Raw genomic sequence first — 19,369 nt, 5'->3', positions numbered from 1 at the left:
CCTCCAGGTGTGTTCTGCTGGAAGGTTTTGTGTTAAAGACAGGCAGCAGCAAGTCTGTGCTAGGGCTAAAAGAGGCTGAGGACCATCTGGAGTCACACGGCCGGGCAATCATTATTCAGAGTTAGGCAGCAGAATGAGACTTACCTGTTATGCCACCAAAGGGGGGACTGCTGTTAGTTACAGGGGGACATACTTCATGAAGAAATAGGAAGTGACTAAAGCTTTGAGGGAAGATGTGTGCCATACTGCTGCAAAGGGAGAGCCAACAGCAGGAGGAGTCTCCCCCCCAAGGTCCTAAAGAACATAGATTTGAGGAGCTTGGTTTTCCCAGCAGGAAGGAAGAGAGTCTGCAGATCACTGCTGAGCCCTCTGTTGTCATTAGCTGGGATGGCAGCATGTAAAAGAAGCTCCAGAGAACTGCCTTCTGCTACCTGTATGGGTAATTCATTGTGGTTTCTTATGAGCCATACTCAGCTTTCTATGTAAGGGAATCTTACGGGCAATATAACTGGCTGGCTCTTTCTTTGAGAACAAAATTATTTTCAAACAGTTCAGAAATTTAACTAACTGCTGTAATTATGGGTTTACATAATATGTAACCAATTTAGCTTCATGAGAAAAAGTTTCGGTGAAGCTCTAAAAATGCCAAATTGCTGTAGGTGAGAACTCTGCAAGTGTTTTTGGGGTAGCTGGAACAAATGATGAGGCTTTTAGACTCCTCATAGTATGCCTTATAATTGCCCAAGGAGCTTGCTCAAGACTGGCAGGGTCTTCAGGACATATGGATCCAGATCTGAGAACTTGCCTGAAGGCCTGTGAGAGTCAAAGTTAGAATCAGGAGTGAGAATCGGCCCCTGGGAATAAGGGGAGGAAAGAAAGGAAGGGAGGAAAGAAAAGAAAAGCTAAGCTAAGCTACAATGCTGGTAATGTACATTTCCACAGAAGGAAATGCTGGTTTATGTTGTGTGGATACCAATGTACTGAAAACTGTCCTCATCTGACTGGGGGAAACACACCAATTAAAAAGCCAACACTGGTTGTGCAAGGAAGTGGTATGCTGACAAAAAAATGGTATGACATTCTATCAAACTGACCTTTCCTCCTGTAAACAGAAGCTGTGTCTACATTAGCAGGTAGTGTTGCCAGAAGGAACGGCGCTTTAGAAGACAAGAGTGTTTGCTGAGCACCTGCCACCCACACTTACATGTATTTCAGGAGGCTTTACTCTGGGCTAGCTCTCAGCTGGTTGGAGGGTGTTAGGTGAGCTACTGGAGAGTGTCTCTCTCAGTTAAATTTTGTTCAAAGGGATCTAGCTCCGAGACCACTCTGATGTGAAGAGATGCAGGTAAGGAATGATGAGGGAACTTACTCTAAAAACTGAAGTCTGAATCCAGACTAAAATATTATAATGTAGATGCTGCTGTGAATGCCAACAACTAGCTTGTCTTCCGCCACAGGCCCTTTCATGCTGCTTAAATACCTTAGTGCTGAGGCTGCAGAAGACAAAGAGAGCGAAGCACTCTCTGAAGGGTGATCTCTTCAGACTACTTCCAATATCTAGGATAATGAAGTAGTAGGATTTCAGGAGTTCCCGAGTGGAAAGGGAGAGTAGTTTGTCAAGCTGGTCTTTAACTTTACTATATACCTCCATAAACCTTCTTGAAGTGGAATAGTAAAAGAAGCATCTCTCAAAATATGCTTTCTTCAATGTTGACATCTGTTTGAGCTCCTGGGGGCTCAGCCATGGCTAATGTAAGCCTTGACACCTCTGCCACTGGGATCTTTTCTTCCAGTTGTTCCATAGAGCCCTGTTCTCCCTCAGGAACGCTCTGAACTGCTTCCTTCTGAGTCTCTGGCTCTCCAGGAAAGCCTGCTTTTGCGTAGTTCTTCACCATCTCCTGCACCTCCATGTTCAGACTTTTCAATTTCTCCTCGTACTCTGCCAGTGCCTCCTGCAGGAGCTGCAAACAGAGACCTCAGATCATTCTCCAAACACTGAAGCTAAGCAGACATCAGGCTGAGAACGGTATAAAAACCTGCTCTGAGAGAGACCAGTACGATGAGATGTTAGCACGTCACAATTTTGGTCTCAACCCTATATTGAATGACTTGTCTCTAGCCCCCAGGCAATCTTTGGCTTCCCTGAAGATGAAAGCGGGGAGTATTGCTGATTTACATTATTCTGATTTGCACCAGTTTGAATTGAGACTGCACGTTCACTGCACATCAACCTTGAAAGAGCATGAATGCATTCTGTGTGTTTTGAGAGCAGAAGAGCTCAGGGATGAGACTCATCTCTCCTAAAGATGCATTTCCATCATACTTTAAATTTAGGGGGTTTTTGTATGGTTAGATGAATGCTAGTGCTGGCACAGAGAGTGTAGGAGTGCAGCACCTCTGACTTACTTAGATCTGTGTAGGCTCCTGTAGAACCACCTTCCAAGTCATTCATTTTCTCAGCGTACTGAGGAGTGGGTACCTGAAGTGTGTGTGTGGAGGATGAGTGTAGCATTAATTAAAGAATGCGCAAGGAAGACTGATCTCCTCTAGTATTTTGGATTTACTGTACTGAGTAACAGCATTGACCCTGAGCTTCATTTTTGCCTTTACCTGGCTTTCTTTCTCCTTGATTGTTCTCAGATTATCTGCCTGCTTCTCTTCCAGTTTCTGCTGATACCTGGCTGTCTTTTCTGTCAACTTCAAGAAGAACAAATTAAAAAAACACTCAAATTTAAGTTTTTATAAACAAATGCTTTAGCCAGCCCAAGCTTGTAACAGCAAGACACAGAGTTATAGAGCACAGGCCACAGTATCCCCCTCGTTCCCAATTCTGAACAATTTCTGCTGGCTCCAAGTTATTTGTGTAGTACTCAAGACTCTGAACTCCAGTGCTGGGGAAGCATTGCAAGAGCGTGCACATGCGTGAGCGTGTACACACACACGGGGTCTGCTCAACAAGGGGATGGGTCTCTGAAGGGCAAAGATGAGATCCTTGGGGTCTCCTCCCCTTCTGCAAAATTTTGCACATTATTAAATAGATGTGGGGTTACACTGCTCATTAGCTGTGCTTCAAAAACATCCCTGAATTAGAAATGCAAAATATCCTGGACAGCTCTGTTTGCACTGCATCTCTGACCCAGGTGGGAGGACCGACTAGACCCTTATGGACCTGCGGTATTTTAGTAAGGGTAGCAGCTGTCTTCAGCTGCACTCTGGCTGTCTGAATTACACACTCAGAGTCCTCGATGCAGTAGCAATCGCATGGGATTCAAATGCCTCGGAGAACTCGCACTCTGTGAGACATGCTGACGATGTACACGAGACACCCCCACTTTGCAGAAAACAGAGATGCTGTGGCAGACTGTCACAGGCGAACTTACCACTTTGATTGTTCGCACCACTTCCTGAATGTGAGAGTTATTGATTTCTTTCTTCAACCTTTAAAGAAAGGAAATGTATAAGAACCTATAATCCATCTGTTCTCTTTATATAAAACCTGTTTATCAATTCTGATAAAGTGCCATACAGCAAGACAGGACTGCTAGTGCCCACACAGAAAGACAGGTGTGTTATATTCTCATAGTGTCCTCCCACATCGAGAGGTTGCTGTAATTTTAGGAAAAGCAAATAAAACACCATTCAAATTTGACTGAGACATAAGCCAAATAATTGGATGCAAAATTCTATTTTTTTCAGCTTAACAGACAGCAAAAGGACCTTGCTATGAGCCGGAAGCAAGGGAGGTAGCGTACCCTCTTCTGTACCCTTGAACACGTGAAGCTGTTACAACTGATTCGTATCACGCAGTACTTGAATACGCAGGCTCAGTAACACAGAATTGTTTTTGTAACAACGAATGGGAAGGAAGGCTGCAGCCATTATACGCCTAAACACAACCTCTTAACCGAGATGGCTGCTGAACTGATTACAAACAGATTCTAGAGAGGCTGGGGAAGACCTACCTTTGATTCTAGGGGGAGATAAATACCCACCAAGGCATGAGGGTAGGCAGGAAGTATTTGGAAGGCTCTTAGGCTTCAGCTGAAGTGACTGGAAAGTTCATCGTCACGTCAGCAAGAAGCTTACGTGTCACGTAAGAGAGCCAAAGAGATGGGTGCATGCAAGGCTTGTATTCAAGGTACAATTTCTCCATCTGTAATGACCTCCCCCTGCATTTCCATATGAGCTCCTACTCCCTGCGGCAGGGCAGGGGGGATTTTTAAGGCACTACTCCTCTCAGGCTATTCAGAAGTCCAGTAAGTAAAACTGGTCTTGTTGACTGCCTTACACAAAAAAATGAAGCCTATGGAGAAAGCTCCGGAAGCCCCTGTCAGCAGTGACTGCAGGAATGATGTTATCACTACAGCTAGGAAGCAGATGTTTGGCTTCACTGCGTATATGCCTGTGTACTGGAATGCAATGGAGAAAAAATGCTAAGCCAGGAGTGAGGGCAGGCCAGCACACCTTCCCTGACCCCTATGGCTCTGCCACTACTTTTCGGCTGCTTTAAAAAGTTCCCCTGTTGGTGACAGAGGCTGTGGTGTAGCACTGTTCCATGCCTGGAGCAGGACAGCTAGTGTTCTGCGTAGACAAAGCCCAGTAACATCTACCCCAGTACCTCTCCTGAGCAGCCTTGTCACTAGTATTCCTCATCATGGCTTGGATTCGGTCCACTCTCTTTGCCTCCAGCTTCTTCTTAATATCTTTAATATTGCTGTGGAGAGAAGAGAGTGCTGTGAGAGACAGGACTGATTACAAACCCCAGAGACTGAAGCAGCCCTCTGCATTTGCTTCTCTGGAGTGCTCTACGGTCCAGAAAAGCAAAGTTTGAGTGATGGCACAGCAGAAAGCCCTAAGTGTTCAGAATATTTTAAGTCCTGTAACTTTTTTTTTTTAAAGGGAGTCATAACAAGGGGACAGGAGTAAACACATGTTATACAATTAGGTTGTATTGTATATCTACATTGGGTTCCTCTTGAGCAGCAGAAGACTTGCCAAAACTACTTACACTGCTACATTAAAAAGAAAAAAAAAGGAAAAGAAAAAAAAAGAAGGAACTACATGTTTGTATAGCAGACCTAAAAAGAAGACCTGAAGCAAGCAGAAAGGCACATAAACTACGGGACATGACTTGCAAAGCAGAAACCATAAACACTGAAAAGGCATTTGATCAACCTGTAGGAAAGATGAAAAGAACAAAACCCAGAAAACCCAGGATCTGTGCCCCTGACTGAGGTGCATGTGGCCATCAAAAATGCTAACTGCAGGCCAGAGAACGTGACAAGACAGAGGAAGGTGTTAGTGTCAGAGGCTGCTGACACACCACCAGTACCTCATCTTGGGCATCCGTGTACAAAATGATTACAACAGGACGGCTGCTAAGGGGGACATAAGAATGGCCATCGGACTGTGGCCCGTCGGTCTGGTGTCCTGCCTCCAACAGCGGAAGAAGTGTATGCTTAAGAGAAGTGTAAGGAAGAGAACAAGTGTAGGGTAATTTTTCCCTCCTCCACCTTCCCACTTTCCAGTCTATCCTCCAGCTTCTAGGCATTTATCTCCCATGAATGTCTCTCATACGTTGGAATATAGCTCTACTTTTGGACTTCAGAGCTCCTTGCTCTGAGAGGAGAACTCCTCAATTTATATGCTGTGTGACAGAAGCACTCCTTGAGAACTTCACCGGGTGCCCCACATTTCTTCATTTATGAGAAACAGTGAGTAATCACTTCCCTATTCTTCTTCTCCATACCATTCATGATTTTACACACTTCTGTCACATCCCCCTCAATCATCTGTTCTCCAAGCTGAGTCCTATTTAATTTCTTTTTGTGCAGAAATTACTCCTCACTGCTGACTATCCTTGCCACCCCCTTCTTGCTCTTTCAAATCTTTTTGTTCAAGATGGCATACTGAAACACCATGGAGATAGATCTAGTGGCACAATGCTGGCTTTGAATCTTTTTTTTTTTTCTCCATACAATTCCAAAAATTCTATTTGCCACTTTGGCCACTGCAGAGCTGTGAATGATGAGCTGTTTGAGAGAAACATCCACAGCAGCTGAAGATCTCTTCCCTGAGTGACAATAGCTCACCCCCGTGTACAGCTGAGCTATGGTTACTTTTTTTCCATTCACATTATTTTGTATTTATTCATACTGAATTTAACTGCCATTTTATTGCCTGTTGCTCAAGATCTTTAAATCTTTCTGGAGCTCCTCACAGCCAGCTGTAGATGTGACTGTACTAAATGACATCGTATTGTTAGCAAACCCTTACCTAGATACTCGACCTGTTTTTCTTGGTCTTGGCTGAATATGCTGAATAGCTGAGAGAAACAGAGAATCTGTCTTGATGGAGGACAGGAAAAGAGGAAGTTTTGCTCGACTTAGCAACTAAAGGCTGAGAGAGGATTTAATGGGAAGGAGGAATGAGTGAGGATTTTAGCTTCAGGACAATGTTGTTATTGCAAGAACAAATGGATAAATGCCTGGCTAGAAATTGGTAAATTGATTCTGCCAGTTTGTTTAAGTACTGGAGCCAAAATGCTCATTTCACTTAGAAGACTGAGCTGATCAGTTCCTGGAAGGGACTATGTGATGTACTGACTACAGCAGATAGAGACGACATCCAGTGACCAGCAGTCTTATTTCCTATCTTTCTGAATTAGTCAAGGCTACTTACTGCAGCTTGAACCCTGTTTGGTGCCTCGTGGCACAAACACCGTTCCAGAGATCACAAGACAAGAGCTGTCTTCCCACCACTGCCGCTGTGTAACTGTGTGAGACCCTGCGTCACATCGCTGTGCCTCAATTTCTCAAAGTAAAAGAAATGCTTCTGTATTCACTCACCGTCTGTAGTACAATGCTTTGAGATCTAGCAGGAAATGCTACCCCAGGTAAGAGCTATGCATTAGTACTTTGTTATTCAAATACTATTGAATAGTTTACCTTTCTGATGACTCCTTCAGTGCCTTCAGCTCAGCTGTCTGCTTCTCTCTGGCTAGCTCTATTATCTTGGTAACTTGCTGTTCAAGAAAACAAGATCAAAACCAAACAAACCAAGATGAGACACAGCACACCATCCGTATCTACTTACCACCAGATTCAGCTTTATCCCTCCCCGCACTGAATTCCAGGGGCCAGCTGATCTGTGAGGCTTTGTGGAAACCCGTGCACCACAACAGCGAGTTCAGATTTGCGCACGGATTGCACCGTGCTAGTGGACTGACTCCACCAAGGCTCCAAAGGCTACTCTGTGAGCCATGTCACACACCTCTAGGTTATCTTTATGGACAGCTTCCTGTCTCTCTGCAGGAGGCAGCACCAGATTCACTGTACTTGTGGGTAGGTGGGAAACAGCAGTAGAGCTTACCTTCTAAACAACAGAGGCTAGCAAAAGGATGGGCCTTCTGTCTTGTGGAAACAAAGTTCTGTGGAAACTCCTGGCAGAGTAAGCGTCAGTGCAGTGAGACCTGCCTGCACTGCTGCCTGCCGAGAGACAGCCTGAAAGGAAAAACCCTGGCTGCTGGGCTACGTGCTGTGCAGTGAGAACTCAAGGGTTTTATTTCCTTTTTGTAGCCTTGCCCACTAAATCTCACAGTCTTTGACAGAGCTGTGAGCAAGGATGTTTTATTCCTTTGGCTTCTCTCTCTACTGATAAGCATGATTTCCAGGTATGCTAGTTCTCAAAAGGCAGGGTTTTTTTCCCTCAGGGTTGGTATAGGCTAGACCAGCCAGTCTTGTAGACAGCTTGCAAGGTGCTTGTCAAGCCAAAGTGCAACAGGGAACCTAAGATTTAAGACATACGATGCAAACTCCTCTGGAAAATGATGATAGGAAAAGCCCTCCAAATCCTGGAATCATCCCCCTTTCGTTGAAACAGATGGCGTATGCCTCATTTATCATCACCATCTTGTGGACTGCACTTTGTCTCCAGGCATTACTGTGTCTCCTGCTGGCGTTTGCTTAAGGTGGGGGGGGTCTGAGGGTGTGGGAGACACTGATGCACTTGCAGGACTCACTGGCAACACCTTACATTGACACTTACTTGGACTTCTAAGTCAAACAGCAAAACACTTCCCAGATTTCAAGAGGAATGAGATCCAGCCCCACTGTCAGTGCTAAGGGGTGGTCCTAGAAGTACTGTCTCTTGCATGGCTTTCGTTTCATTAGCACAGATGCAGCCGTGGTAAGTACTGAATGTATTGGTGGGGCTGCTCTGTTCCCACGCATCACCTGTCCTGCTTGAATGACGGCGGTGAGCGTGGTTGGTTGCCCCTACGGCATGTCTGTAATGATGGTTGCCACTGGTGAACCTGCAGGGCTTCCACATACCTGTGTGTCACCCTAGCTCTGAGGGTACAGCATCAAGCAGGGAGCCATGAGAAGCGTGGTACAACCCCACGTACCCACGCTCCTAGAGAGCTGGCACCTGGCAGCACATGAAGCCAATAAATGCCGTGTTAACTCCAAGCTAAGCTATCAGAAGAGTTTAAGCAGATGGAGCCTGAGGTACTCCAGGGCAGTGCTTCTCAATTTCTTTCAAATTGCAGACCTTTAAAAATGTTTCCTCTGGATTTTTATAGCTTCTAACAAATAAGAATGTCTACATTCTCAATTATCTTGCATGGACCTCACAATTGCTCTGAGGGGTGTTTTCTGCCCTGTGGCCACATTTCCAAGCTCACAGTTTAGTGAAGAACTTGGTTTTTCAGACTGTCCTTACAGGGGCTCTCCTAGGCTACATCTTCTGTTGAGACTTGCAGTCCTTACCTCTGTGGCGTGCTGCTCTTTCTTTCTTCGAATCCCGTCATGGTGTTCCTCCCCCAGTTGGATGAGGTCCATCTCCAGCCTCTCTCTCAGTTCCAAAACTTGGCTATCAATGCCTTCTGCCATTTCTACAGGATTTGCACATGTACCAACATCACCTGTTGTCAAACTCCTGCAGAACAGATACAGCAGCTGTGCTGCTTTGAGAGATGCCAATACAATCCCGACCTTCCTACCCACCCCCAGTGGGAACATCTGACACTATAAACCCAGGGAGATGTGGATGCCCACACCACTCCCTGCTTCCTTCAGAGAAGGGAAGCCCGTGCTTCTCTTAGGGATCCCTCTGCTTTAGTTTGGGGAGGTGACCCACAGGCCCGGCCCTGCTGGAGACCCTGTGCTGTATTTACCTCTTCTTCTGGGTTTTCCTAGTCTGTCTCATCCTTTTCTTGCCTCCATAGCAGACAGGCTCCGAAAAGAGTACAGAATATTTCTGCAGCAGCTCCTCCCTCCGCTTACTTCCTTTCCGCTCCAGCTCCCTCAGTTCCTTCTCCTGCTTCTTCAGCAGCTTCAGAAAGAGCTTCATCTGCTGCAGTTCAGCGAGACTGGCTGTCTGAGGCTCTAAAATTACAAAATAAAGAGAGGATGTTTTCTCTCACCCAGCATTTCTCAACCTGCTGTAATGACCTTTTTGGGGTCAGACAGTTTTTTTCAGCACTGCCTTCATTCAGCTTTTCCTCCCTCCTTTCAGCATTACATGCAGCTCAGTTCACCATCTGGTGGATGCGTGGCATGGGGATGGCCAGAAGAATTGCTGCCTTTTGGTATTTTGGCAGAGGAACACACTGGTGGTGGTGTGCCAGTCTGTCTGTCTTGTGCCTTGCACCCTTTTCCACAATTCTAAGTATCCCAAAGATAGCACAATTATTAAGCTAGTTGGCAGCTCTAATTGTAAGGGGAAAGCTTTGTTATTTCGTCACTGATTTTTTTGCAAAACTGAGTTACAATGGCAGGTGCTTTCATCCCTTCCAGTTTTAAAGCCTGGCATGTCTTTGGTTGTGAGGAATAAATGAAAGGGCTTTTGAGGTAGATGAAAATGAGAGGGGAAGGATGCCTGTGAACTGTTGGAGAACTTGTTATCTGGCAGTAGCAAGTCAGTCAGATGTGGTTATCTGTGGCAGAAAGGCCACACGGAGTTATCTTCTCAGGGGAAGTAACTTTTTTTTTTTGGCTCAGAATGTGTAAAAATTAACAGAACTTGTGGGTGTGTCTGCAATATGATGCTGTGCTGTGCAGGGTCAACTGCTTCTAAAAGGCTCGTGTTGAGGAAGCTCAAGGGTACAGCTTAAATGCAAGTCTCTCAGTCAACAAGTCTAGGCTCTCAAACCAGAGCCCACTATGCTTCCATATGATGTGATGCCTGTTACCAGAGTACATATTTAATGTAATCATAGCTCTGTCCAGGGGAACGTTTTTCTTCAGGAGTAACTTTTAAAAACAAAACTTATTTGGCAATGTATCCTGAGTGCAACAGGTTTACTCTTGTGCCTTCAGTTCAGTTTTGTGGCATAATTAGGCACACTGGTTGTTAGTGTTTTGTATTGATTTGTATCACACTGCATTAAGACACAGAACAGCAGGTGAACAATACATTATTACAGAGGGTGCACAGGTGTTGAAGACTCCCTGTGGCCACGTTACTTCTGGTTTAGTCAGGGTAAAGGAACCGTCGAATCTGGCTAGAGCAGAACTCATGTGACAGCTTCAGCCCCCTACCTTGCTATAAAGTTGACTTGCTGCGGCGTTGCTGCAGCCAGTGGCCTCAGGGGGCTAAAGCTGGAGCAGTCCAAAGCTCTTCTGACCTACTTGTGCAGATGACAGTAGCCCAACTTGTGTAAGGCATGGACCATGGCAACTTCAAGCCTCTTTTCTCCTCGAGACCTGCTGTGAGCTCAATCCCAGCCTGAGAGCTCGCCACACACCATGGCAGTTGTCAAAACGGGCAAATGGTGCCACAGGCAGGGAAACCGGGTCCCCGAGCCCAAAGATTCATGTGGTTTGCCTTTAGTGCTGGCTACAACAGGCAGGATTGGGTCAGGTCTTTTTTAATTTGCAAAACAGGCTTCATCTCTATCCCAGTCAGAAATTGGGCAGAGAGGGAATGTAAGATGATCGACAGGACCTCAGCCCATGTGAACAGCACGAGAGGAGTTACCTGCCATCTGCGTCACTTCCATCACATTTTCATCCTTGGCAAACGCCGCTGCTCCTGAAATGACAAAAGAGGTTCCTGCTTACGTTCTATCTTGGATCTTTGGGTTGAAAACGGACAGTCGAGAGCTCATCAAGAACACGGGCCACATGAAGGATGTTGGTGTGAATACAAAGGAATTCATTAAGCTATTGAGATGCTTAAGTGCTTGGGAACTTCATTAACAAGCACAGCAGAAAGGGAACAGGATTCCCTGCCTTGCCAGAGGAAAGGGGCGTTTGCTTTGTATTGGCTGAATATTGCTAGTGATGATTTGGCACATGTAAGCTTGTTTTGATGAGGTGAGAAGGATGTTGTGGTCTGAAATTTGAGAAAACTGCTTGTTTTATACCAACGTACTTGAAAAGGACACTAATCATGTTGATACAGTTAATATGGAAGAAATACTGATTAGATGTCAATTACTATAAAACAGAATAGAATAGAATGAGGTAATCTAAGTATATGGTAGGGGACATGTTCTGACCTAAACCGCAATTACTCTATCAATTAGTTTGGATCAGAAACATGTTTGAGGAACATTCCTTCTGGCATTTGCAGCAATACTACACCTTTAATGTTTGTTGGCTGTCTTGTTTTGTAAGGCCAAGAAGGTGCCAGTATGAAAGGAACAAACATACTGTTAGGAATATCCTTCTCTGCTAGAGCTTCTTTAAACCTAGTAATAAATGCTGACTTTGTATTTTGATTTCTATTAAAGCAAATCCGGAACTTTTTTCCAACTCATCTGACTGGTCAGAGTTAAGTAGTTTTTGCCCTTGTTATGGTAACGGGTCACCAGGTAACCTAGCGGTCAAAACACAGGACTGTGCTCCACTCCCACTCTTGCAGAATGCCAGATGTGGGATACGTTCACTCTGAACTTGTAATGGATCTTATAAAGAGTTTGGTGCTCATCTGAGCTGATGAATAAAATTACTGATCTTTAAAGCTCCCAAGTGTTATACAACTGGACTCTGGTGCAAGTGCAGTTTCACAAGATAAAAGTTTTCAGGGGGATCTAAACATATTTAAAATGTCATAAATCAACAGTAATCTACAGAGAGAGACCCTTGAAAAGAACAACAAAGAGGTGAAGAGCAGTGAGGTATTATGGGATAAAACCAAGCCAGATCTTAAAACCTTTGTCTCGGAAATATCCAGAATTATCATGTCTTTGCTCAAAATCAATGTCCAACCTCCAATTTCACACTTAAGATGAAAGGCTACATCTCTGCCACAGGCCACTTCTTCCTTGGACAGTGGTTCCCTCCTAATGTAGTTATCTGCCAGGGAACTCTGCGCTGAACCTCAAAAACTGAGGTCCTCTATCAGAGTCCTCAGCGTATGTGCAAGACAGCACAGGAAACAGCAGTACTACCCCAATACATTAGCCCTGCCTTGGAGGGGAAAGACAATGTTCATGTCAGCTGGGCCTTCAGCTTGCTTCCTGGTATTCTCAGTAGATACCTGAGGTTACTTTTCTGTTGTGGAGTTAAAGCAGTTAAAGCACTCACTCCAGCCCAAGAGTGAGGGGATACCTACAACTTTTGCCATTAATGACAAGCACCGGAATTTAAGTTGGTGACTTGGCCTGAGAGGTTCTGACCCCATCACCAAGGATCTTCGCCCTCCAGCACCGTCTCTTTCCAGCCTTTTAAGTGTACAGGCTTTCCCTTCTACTTCTAGCTCCCCCCACATCCACAACTTTACCTGCAGGCCCGTTAGAAAGAGGAGTGCTGAATTTCCCAGTGGAGTCTGGTATCCCGTTAGTTTCAGCAGGTGGGAAGTTCCTCTGTGTGCCAAGCCTCTAAAACAAAGATCAGAGGTAAATCAAAGCTCTATTATTTCAGGCTGAATCCATGCAACATGTTTTAGAGACAATGAAAGAACTTGGAAAAACTTACCTCCACCGAGCCATCTTTTAGCTTAACTGATCTCTTGTCTTGCAGACTGAAGAACTTAATGGGGTTGGAGAGAGCAATAGTCAGATCTAGAAACAAAGAGGAGGTCTTTGCTCGGATTATCAAATAACTCATTGTACTCTGATTTTCCTTGCCTTCTGGTTTCCTTTCTGGCCTAGGACAGGAAATTGTGGAGAAGGGATATTTTGTATTCTCTACTTGTAACAAGCTTCTCCCTGACCACAGAAAGGGAGGGGACTGTCTTCACCTCAGTCCCTTTCCGAGGTGATGGCTCACAACTGATGTTTAGGGCGGCTCTATGAAGCTGGAAGGAGCATACTGCTCCCAAAATCCAAAGCCAGGTTAAGACTTTCCTAACCTGCACAGCTCCCTGCTCCAATTCCAGTCCAAAGCTGTATAAACCTGGTCTTTTTTACAAATATGTGTTAAAACCATCAATTTCACAGGATTTCCCCCATGAATAAGGTTCATTTGTATGAACACAGCAGAAGAGAGAGTAAACATGAGAAGTATTCACAAGAACTTCTGTGGCTGATGCTGTTACATTCTGCATGGCTTTGTTCATGATTGTTAAAAAGTTCTGCTGTTAATACCTCCAGTGGGGCTTCTTTCCTGATTCACCTCTCACTGTTTGACCATCCCCTTTTAAAAGGAAGATCACTGTATCCCAGTACCAGCAAGAACCTCCCTCTCTTCAAATAGGGAAGAACACCACTCCTGTGCTCCTTAAAGCCCTATTCTCTAAAACCCTATTGCTGTCAGTCCCTGATAGTTATCACCTCTGCACTCCAGGAAACCTCTCCCTGCTACTGAATAAAAGTAGTGAAGGGAGCGACCCATGCCAAACCAGAGAGACAGTTACATCTGCACGGCACATCAGGTATGTGCACGTCGGCCCATACTGGGAACCAGTCACAGCTACAGCGCCAGCATCCACTCTCTTCTGATGAGAGCAAGGGTGTGACAGGATGCTGGCTGGCATGCGCTCAAGTCCCACCCTGACAAGGAATTAAGGGTGCAGCAGGAAAGCACTGGGCTGGGAAAATGCTTCTGGATCACAGTTTGGACAAAGCCAGAACAACCCCCCACGCGCATTCTAACGCGTACTACCTGCCCAAGCATCAGGAACGTAGTCCTTTATTTCCAGGTACACAAACAGAGAAGGCATGGTGAGCGGCATGTTACTTTCACTGCGGAGACAAACGTGGTGATAGCCTGAAAACAGAAAGCAGAAGAGGTAAGCTAACAGAATCTCTGTCCCTTCTTGTCTGTGTGCTCCAACAGTAAAACAAAGTCTCTCTTTACAGAAGGGCATGGTGAACATACTACGGGATTAAGCCAAGGCTATAATAGGATGAATGTGAAGGCTCCACTGCCTACAGGAATGGAGATTAAGTAGCAAAATATGCAGATGTTCACATCTGCCTTACAGCTTCCAATGGATAGGTCTCAAGGGCACAAAAGCTGAAGGAATTTCCACAAAATTTACCTGGATGCACTGCAATAACAGGAATGACACGATGACCAATGAACTTCCCTCCTTCCTCCCAAGCCACAATTTTGAGAGACGCCAATTCAGGCATCATGATCTAAGGAAAAAACAGAGTAAGGCACCAATGTCCTGACCTCTAACTCCTAACAGCATACTGGCTTCACTAAGTAGAACTTTAGTCTCTCCTTCTTCCCCCAAAACAATGCCACCTCTCCAAGGAAGTCACTGCCTATTTCTGCATCTTGTAATTTAAGGCTACACTTCATCACAGACATAACTAAATTCACAGAAACTCCACAAAACACAGGCTTCTCAGAGGAGAGACTGCACAGGATCACAGGAGGGCAGTTTACCTAAAGAAAAAATGGGGCAACAAACCCTCCAAACCACAGCTTCCATGAAGCAATTCACCAGAGAAGGGAATGAACTTGGAAGGATAATTTAGCAAGCATGGTAACTTTGCCATAAGGGATCTTGCCTCCCTCCTCCTCCATTTTCTTCTGCCATAAAATGAACTAAAAATTATTCTGCCAGAACTGAAGCCTGAAAAGTGTTTTCTGAAATGAGGATAATATTTATCTACCACATCCCAAGTAGGCTGAAATTATCTGCTATTTCACAGTGTGCTTGACAGAGGTGAATTGTGTAACATGCATTTTGCCTTTATAACTTACTGCAGGAAGGCCAAACATTACTATCACCTTTGACTTAACTTCCCCGTACCCTGTAGCTGGATTAGTGACCACTGAATTCTTGTGGACAAAGAGGGCAGCTTTCCGTATTCTGGCACAACTGAAAACCTCCCCCTGGTCCCGTTACTTCTCCAGTTTGTCTGTTTCTCATTTACAGTTTAACCACAGACATTCAGTTCCTTTCTGCTTCCTGGTGCTTGAAGTTTTCAAAGCTGATTAGTCAATTCAGTCTCAAGTGCATCACAAATGGGAGACTTTTGATGCCTGCTATTTCCAGAAATGTTCCCAGCTACCCCTTGTCTGTTCAGGGAAATATTGTTGGAGAGTTGTTGTGGATATTGTGGTTTGGATATTATCTGAGCAACACGTAATGCCTTGTGTGTCCAAAGCCATGACTGAGATCTCCAGAAGAGAGTCCCTTCTGTTGTCACTGACCTCTCAAGAGGCAGTGCTGGTGGCCAACAGGATCTTTAAGGATTCTCTAAGTTACTATCAAATGTTATCACCTTTTCAAAAACAAAAGCCTCCTCTTTCCATACAGGGTTAATGGAATTGGCAGTGGAGGTCAGTTTGGTTCTGTATTTGCGTTTTGTGTCCCTTGGTAACCCAAACAGCTCTACTTCCACATACGTCTTCACACTGCGGTCTGAGAGGAACTGACCAGAGAGTATCTATGAACAAGCAGAAACATAATTAGCAACTACTGAAAAGAATAAAACAGAAGAGCCCACCCATACCTTCACCCCAAAGTCACTCTCCCACCCCAAAACATCTTTTCTGCTGGAGCTTCCAATCCACAATAGCCTTTTCTTTTACCTCCACTCATGTTTCTTGCTTCAGCACTTCCTCCAACCTCCTCCCTCCCTATCATCACAGCCTTGGCTTCTGTGTGGCAGATGCTAATTTTCCATTTTCATGCGATTATGATTAATTTAAGATAGTGAAAAGACGGGGAGTTGCCATGGTAACACTCTCCCACAGGACTCTCCGGGTTCATTTGCCACTAAGAACCCCACTGGGTAATAAATAGAGGGGACATAGATGCCAGTTATATACGTGGTGCCAGGAACTGGCTGTCAGGGGAGGAACAGCACCATGGTTTGTACTTGCCGTGACAGACAGGGTACTTGCCACCACCACGTCAATGCGGTCCACAGAGAAGGGGTCAAACTGCTTGTCTGGACGCCGCATGAATTCATGCTTGAGCAGATAGCCACACTGGCCGTTGAACTCAAACAGAGCCATGTTCTGCTGCATGGGGACATCTGAGATACAGAGGAATACAATGAGAAAAATGTCTGTGGGACTGCATCAGGTGGCTCGCGTGCTATGAGTGAGCTGAAAGATGCTGTACTTTTACAGCCCCTGCTAGCCAAAGGCTCACAAAGCCATTTCAAAAACTAATTAAGCCTCTCAGCACCCTACAGGGAAAAATATTACAGCAGCTGTTGTAAGAAAGGTAAGTGGTTTGCTTATGATTGCACCATAAGTCATAGGTAGAACTAAATTAAAACCTACTTTAAGTACCACCCACTATTTTTGGGTGTGAAGCAAATAGTTGTCTGAACCCCTCTACTCCTTCCCTGTTTCATTTTGGGCCTCCTCTCAGTCCATCTTCTCCTCTGCCACTTCTCCTGAGAACACTGTCTTGTGGTTTCTGCACCTGTCTTCAGTACGATATCCTCTTCATAACCAATCTCTCACCCTCTCCCTTTTAAAGTTGCTTCTTTTTCTCTCCTACTGGTCCTACAGCTAGTCTCCTACACTCTCTATACATAACACACTCCTCTGAGGAAGGAAGAGGGGTAAAGAATAGCTTTCTCCGGAGGCTTTTCTTTGTCTCCTTCTCCTGCTGGTTGTGCAGCAAGGAAAGGGCCTTCTTCCCTGTTCAGGTCAAAATACTGGAAATAATAGCATAGACGGGCCAGTCCTGTAGCCAGATGGAGCTCTGCCTGCTGCCTCGCGAAAGAGGAAGCAGCTTAGGGGAAGCAGGAGCTTCTGATGCATTCATGCACATTATTTAGTCTGACATCACACTACAGGACAGCCAGAGATGGTACCCAGACACTGGGTGACAGCAAGTCCATGTATGTGTGTATGCACAAGCGTGTAGGACTGGCATCCTGGACACTGTGTGCCAGGTTTGTGCTGGGCCTAGGAAAGTGCTTTTGGTCTGTGGGAGACGGAGTCAAAGAAGAACAACACTTTGGGAGAAGTCACACAGAATAAACGCACTCAGGGAAACAGCAGCGGTAGGAAATAGCAGCAAAGGAAGAGACAGTAAACACGAGCGCACAGCCTCAACCGCCCAGAAGCTGGAGGACAATGTGACACTCACCCATGGTCTGGAAGTTGAGTGCCACCATCTGACAGCCGACGTTCCAGAACATCTGGGGCATGTAATTAGAGGAGTCCATCCGGGTGCCTTTGGGGTAAATCCGGCTCATCTGTCGCTTGTTATATCTACAGTTGCTCTATTGGAAACAAGTCTGGAGCACTCCTCATGTACCCTGGGGCTAGCGCATGCATTCAGATTTTGAAAATTGTTTAAGCTCTGCTACCAAATGCTCAGAGCCTTCCAGACAAGAAGGAAGAGAGGCCCTGGCAACAACAGGCTCTTTTTCCATAGCCTTTCCACTTAAGGACAAGCATCTGGCAGCCTTGGCGTTCACTACAGCAGGATGCATCCTGTCAAGGATCTCTGTGAACAGCCCCCAAGCCACCCTGGAAGATCCCATGTCCCACCTGCACGCTTTGCATCTCTGATGAAGAGTTTACCAGGTCCTGAAACCAGAATCCAGTTGGATATGCCTCAGCCTTACCCAAGCTTCATATTAGCTCTCATACTCCATACAGCCAACTACATTGGACAAAGGTTGCCAAAAGGATACTCTACAAACTGCACAGGGAACTTTGTTAGCAGATCGTAAGCCTTCAATTCTGTGAAGGAAGAGATGACGTAACTCCGGTTCTTCTCTAGAAACAGGAGATAAGAAAGCATTTAGAAGAAAGGCATGTCCAGCCCCCATTCTGTCTGTGGGGACTGATGGACCCCAGGAGCACTTGGCCTGTTTACTCCCACTTTCCACCTGGTACTGTTTTCTATCAAGGCAATTTACCTTCTCTGGTCCCTTGAAAAGGAACTGAAGAATAATACTCCGTAAAAGGTGATTTATGTTTACCAGGGAGACAATAGTTGTGCACTACAGGACAGGAACCTCATGGAGTACAGACAGGATTTGCTCACAAAGCTTAAATGGCAGTAATTTTACCCATCTCTTCCTGGATTTCAGTGACATTTAGAGAATAGCTCCTGCCTGGAGTTTTAGTTCCAAGTAAATCCAAATATTCGAAGTCTTGCACAAAGTTTGTTATTTTGTCAAGTTTCCCCTTCTTCACTCCCCTATTTTTTTCTTTTTCTTTTCTTTCTTTCATCAATCAAACCAGCTCACTCAAAGCTAGGCCCAAATGTGGGAACTGTTCAGAGGAACCTATTGTGTATAAAGAACTTGCGTGCATTGTCAGTGTTTCAGATGTTTCTCCGTCCAATCACCACAGAAAAGGAAAGCAAGTCACATACATTAAGAAAAGCTGGGCTCAACCCTGCCCTCAGAAGCAGCAAAGCAAGCCCACTGGCCTCTAGGCTGTTTCTTGTCATCCTCACTCATATAACTGGGAGCAGTATCTGACATCGCCCTGTCTTCTCCTTACCACTTCCTTACTACAGGGAGGATGGCAGAAGGGAAGTGTCTGTGACCACGTGCGTGTTGCGGGAGAGAGAGAACGCAACAGAAAATGGGTGAAAGCAAGTCACAAAGGCAGGTGGAGAACAGCAGCATCTGAAAGCAGTACTCTCCTGCTTGAATGGAAACACTCGGGATCCTGAAAGGACTGAGTTTGACTTACGGGCAGAGACTTCAAAGGAGTCAAATTTGATAGGCTGTATGTAATTAACTAGGCTGGACATTTCCTCATACGCTGTCACTTCCAAACCAGCAGTGCCCTGAGCAGAAAACAAAATCCAAGAGAAGACAGATGAAGAGACCTTTCCTAGAGATGAAACAAAACACACCTGGGCTTCACAATCAAAGAACCCTGGTGGCTGCCCTGACCAGAGCACGCCAGTTTCTTTGGCTTCCTGGTCCTACAATTACATTGTGGGCAGCATAGTCAGGGGCACAGAATTTCTAGGCAGCTTGGAAAAAACTGAAACTGAGGCATACGGAGAGGTATTAGTCAGT

At 45.3% G+C, this 19,369-nt stretch overlaps 1 protein-coding gene across 9 annotated transcripts in view; it reads right to left on the bottom strand.

Annotated features, from left to right (window-relative positions):
* Positions 1-124: 124 nt before the first annotated feature.
* The window catches only part of PLCB2 (phospholipase C beta 2), a 64,687-nt gene continuing 45,442 nt past the window's right edge, over positions 125-19,369 (bottom strand). For 7 of the 9 annotated variants that reach the window (XM_075501764.1, XM_075501766.1, XM_075501765.1 and 4 more), the window contains 17 exons: positions 19,035-19,131; positions 18,020-18,104; positions 17,467-17,591; positions 16,239-16,393; positions 15,635-15,799; positions 14,434-14,533; positions 14,055-14,159; positions 12,927-13,012; positions 12,733-12,829; positions 10,984-11,037; positions 9,179-9,389; positions 8,772-8,940; positions 6,948-7,024; positions 4,619-4,714; positions 3,381-3,438; positions 2,611-2,697; positions 125-1,961 (listed from right to left, as the gene is read on the bottom strand). In XM_075501764.1, coding sequence (XP_075357879.1) covers positions 1,689-1,961; positions 2,611-2,697; positions 3,381-3,438; positions 4,619-4,714; positions 6,948-7,024; positions 8,772-8,940; positions 9,179-9,389; positions 10,984-11,037; positions 12,733-12,829; positions 12,927-13,012; positions 14,055-14,159; positions 14,434-14,533; positions 15,635-15,799; positions 16,239-16,393; positions 17,467-17,591; positions 18,020-18,104; positions 19,035-19,131 — 2,040 coding nt within the window. In that variant the 3' untranslated portion in view covers positions 125-1,688. Of the gene's footprint in view, positions 1,962-2,610; positions 2,698-3,380; positions 3,439-4,618; positions 4,715-6,947; positions 7,025-8,771; positions 8,941-9,178; positions 9,390-10,983; positions 11,038-12,732; positions 12,830-12,926; positions 13,032-14,054; positions 14,160-14,433; positions 14,534-15,634; positions 15,800-16,238; positions 16,394-17,466; positions 17,592-18,019; positions 18,105-19,034; positions 19,132-19,369 lie in introns of those variants that run through there. The other 2 variants (XR_012775799.1, XR_012775800.1) reach the window with 2 other exon arrangements.

This window comes from Mycteria americana, chromosome 5 (genome assembly GCF_035582795.1).
Source record: "Mycteria americana isolate JAX WOST 10 ecotype Jacksonville Zoo and Gardens chromosome 5, USCA_MyAme_1.0, whole genome shotgun sequence".
Classification (NCBI taxonomy): Eukaryota; Metazoa; Chordata; class Aves; order Ciconiiformes; family Ciconiidae; genus Mycteria; species Mycteria americana.
Note: the sequence above shows the minus strand (reverse complement) of the source record. Positions and strands in the feature narration are given on the sequence as shown.